General features: G+C 46.0%; 1 protein-coding gene across 1 annotated transcript in view; it reads right to left on the bottom strand.

Annotated features, from left to right (window-relative positions):
• The window catches only part of ATP6V0E1 (ATPase H+ transporting V0 subunit e1), a 30636-nt gene extending 27656 nt beyond the window's left edge, over positions 1-2980 (bottom strand). The window contains exon 1 of the mRNA XM_059417370.1: positions 2792-2980. Within this exon, the coding sequence (XP_059273353.1) occupies positions 2792-2895 (104 nt within the window). The 5' untranslated portion in view covers positions 2896-2980. The remainder of the gene's footprint in view (positions 1-2791) is intronic.
• Between the last annotated feature and the right edge of the window lie 623 nt (positions 2981-3603).

Below are 3603 nucleotides of genomic sequence, written 5' to 3'. Positions count from 1 at the left end.
TCACTGAACTCCCTGTGAGCTAGCTCCACCCCTTCTCCACATCTACCTGTTAAAGGAGCCACCGTGAAAAAAGGGAGGGTTTTAGAGCACCTGTTTAGGAAATCAAGAAAAACACAAATGGTCACTGAACTCCCTGTGAGCTAGCTCCACCCCTTCTCCACATCTACCTGCTAAAGGAGCCACCGTGAAAAAAGGGAGGGTTTTAGAGCACCTGTTTAGGAAATCATGAAAAACACGAACGGTCTGATTCCAAACACCAACTTCTTTTTATTTGACCCATTTTATGTTGCAGAAAAAAATGAGAGCAAGGAGTTTGCTTTAAGTTAGAGATTTTTCTGCATTCTGCTGTGAGTGTGATGTGGGAGTAGAAGGCTAGCTGAGGACAAAGCTTGGGCTGACACCCAGCAGCCTTCCTGCTCCACCTCCCCAGTGGGTGGGATTTGTGTGACGTTCTTCCAGGAAGCTCCCCAAGATCTTCAAAGTAATGCCTTGCTGGGGTGGGGGTTGGGGGGGGAAGAACCACCTTAACTAGACAATGGCAAGGCACCAGGTACCTCCCGGTCATCTTTAGCATATGAAAGTTCTTTTGAAATCACCCTTATCCTTATCTCCCCTGATTTTCTAGTATATAATCTGCTACCCCTCATAACCTTCAGGCAGCAGTTTTTCCAGCCCACCAGTCTGGTCCCTGCGCTCTCCTTTTTACACAGATGATGTCTCAACTATTCTTTCTTGGCCATCCGTTCCAGACCCCACTGAATCTCACCTATATTCCAAAACCACATCACGTGGGTCTTTCAGGGAAAAGGATTTAATATCAAAGTCTCTCTTCTTCCCTTGCCACATAGTACTTTTACCTCCTTAGTGAAGATGTTTTTAATCTTTCAAATCACAAATGCTCTGATTAAAAATTCACCTACCCTTGAAGCTCCTTCGTGTATTAAAAAATCGTCACGTAGGCTTTCAGGAGTTAAAGGGGAACTACTACTAATTCAAGACTACTATTTCCTTCCATCTTACAATGAGGAAATGGGAACACTGAAAAGTTAACTGTCCAAGGTCATAAGGATCATCCAGCTAGGAGCAGTGTTTCTCAAAGTGTAATACAGTAACTCCTAGTGGACACTTTGTGTTTTAAGAACTGCTCAATCCTGCCAAGAGCAGGAAATGTAAGGATTGGGGGGGAGGCTGTGAATTAGACTCAGATAAGGTATCAGTAGCAGGTCAAACCTGAACCATGACACCAGAGCTGGAAACCGAGTAGTCCATGTACTATTGGAGACATTTCATTACCCTGGATAACAGCAGTGGCACCAAGCCCCAACAGGGCTGGGCATGATGGGTCCCAAATGGGGGTCTTTTAAGAAAGGAGTGGTCAATGTTACAAGCATATTAATAAACGCTTTTCTGAGTACTTGGACTGGAAAGACACACAGTAGGGTAATGAAATAGTTGAAGACAAAAACACAACAAACTATTTTGTTGTTCTCTAACTCCAGTAAGAGAAACAAGACTAAGAAATTAAATTTGGTTAACACAAATTGTTTTAATAACCCTAAAATTCCAACACTCTGCATCATCTATTATAGTCTGGAGAGATGACCCTCCATAACTGATGTTTTTGGGGGAAGTGAAGGAGGGAGAGGAAACCCAATACAACCAAATGATAGAAAGTTGTCTACCATTTCTCTTTTTTAAACACACTGTGATTTACTTTCAAGTTAGATAGGAGTTACCAAGTCTACCACAAGTTTATTGCAGACAGCAAAAGGAGTTTGGGTCACAAAATATTAAGGAAGTAACAGCATTTTCTTTCCCTTAATAAAGGCTGTAGAATTATCAATTATCCACTCAACAGGTATTTACTGACTGCCTGCTATGCATGCAAAGCACTGGAAAGCCATCAATTTGTTTCAAAGAATAAAGCAAAAGATGGTGCTTTAGCCAAGCTCTGACTTCAGCCCAAGTTTCATTCCAAATATCTTGGGCTAAGAAAAAAATGACTAAAAGGTAAAAGAGGAACCAGAAAGAGGGTGTTCCAAAGCTCCTTTGAAGACAAGGCTCTATCTCATGCTACCACAAAAAAAAAAAAAAAAAAAAAAAAAAATTACTTACAAAATAGAAAAAGCTCTATTTAACAAAAAAGTCCAAGGGAAAAGTCTTAGTCAATCATTCTGAGAAGTTGGTACACTCACACACAAGCGCAGGAGCGCCCTCCAAAAGGTATGACGCAGGGGTTTCTAAACAATACCTCCTGCTCTTTGGTCACTAATCTCGCTTTAGATCAGGCCCTCATTACCTGGGGCCCACTAGAGGCAAGGCCTAGGCTCCACGCTGCTACACAAGCTTGTGTCCTGTGCAACGGCGACAGCATGTGAGGCAAAGAGGGCAATCTGTTTTATTTGATCCTTTAAAGTACAGGCCTCATCTGAGTGGAGGGCAGGGCTAAAGGGGCGAAAGTCGTCCAGGGGCAAACCACAACTTCTCCCGGAGTCGGTATAAACCCATTTCTGATGCACCCTCCCCAGACAGGCCCCGTGACGAGAAAAAAAAAATCTCCCGTAACCCCGTCCCAAGGAGGGTTCGTCGGGAGTCACCCTCCTCACCCTCGGATCAGGGAACCCTGAAGCTGCCGCGGTAAGAAGTCGGGGAACTGCAGGAGTTCGGGCCTGACTCTGGAGTCTGGGGCGGCCCCGCAAGGTCTGCGACCGGTGCAGGTCGCCCCCCTCCCCCGCTCGGCCCGGCCGGTCCCCACTGCGCGTTCCTCCCAAGGTGGACCTGGCGTACTTACCCCCGGTTGGGACCCTTAGGGATAAACCAGGGCACGCAGAAGCCGACGAAGCCCCAGAACACGCTCATCACGATGAGAGGCACAGTGAGGCCGTTATACGCCATGGTTGCCGCCGGAGCTACCAGCCCCTGCCCAGCCGCCTCACTTTGGTCCCACCCGGAAGTGTCAACACCAGGCCGCGTGACCAGCGCACGCAAAGACCCGCCTCCCGCGCCCCACGTGACCCGCGCGCAAGACCCAGCCCCTCCGCCCCTCCAGGAATCCCGTGTACTTTACGTATGGACCATAGTTTCTGAGCAATATGCATGTGTCCTTCGAGTTACCTCCTGATTTTTTTCTTCCTTAAGCAGAATGAATTCCTGGATTAAATGGGAAGTTGGACCAATAACCTTAAACACCTGTACCAATTCTTCAAACAGAATTCCAAACTGTCACCTGGCCAGTAATATAGGAAACTAGATGGTTATCTTTGTGTTCATACTGCTCCCCCAAAGCAGCCTAAGCAGAAAGTCTACTGTCTTTAAGTTCCAGTGCGAGCGCTGCCTTCTCCAAGACCTAGTTCATTATGTTAGTGTGTCTCTTGTGGCCGTTCACCTTAACCAACCCTCCGCTGGAGGCAAACTCCTTGACGACGGGCACTGTTTAACTGGTCCATGCTCCTCAGAAGTCCTTATATATAGAATGTGCTCAATAAACACCTGTAACCAAAATGCGTAATTAAGAAAGGGGAAGGTCAGCCCCGAACTAAGAGGAAAAAGTCTACTCCTTTCTCTTAGTTTTTTCTTAATTTGTTTTTAATTGTGGTAAAAAAA

This window comes from Mustela nigripes, chromosome 12 (assembly GCF_022355385.1).
Source record: "Mustela nigripes isolate SB6536 chromosome 12, MUSNIG.SB6536, whole genome shotgun sequence".
NCBI lineage: Eukaryota > Metazoa > Chordata > Mammalia > Carnivora > Mustelidae > Mustela > Mustela nigripes.
This window is presented reverse-complemented; position numbering and strand designations above follow the sequence as displayed.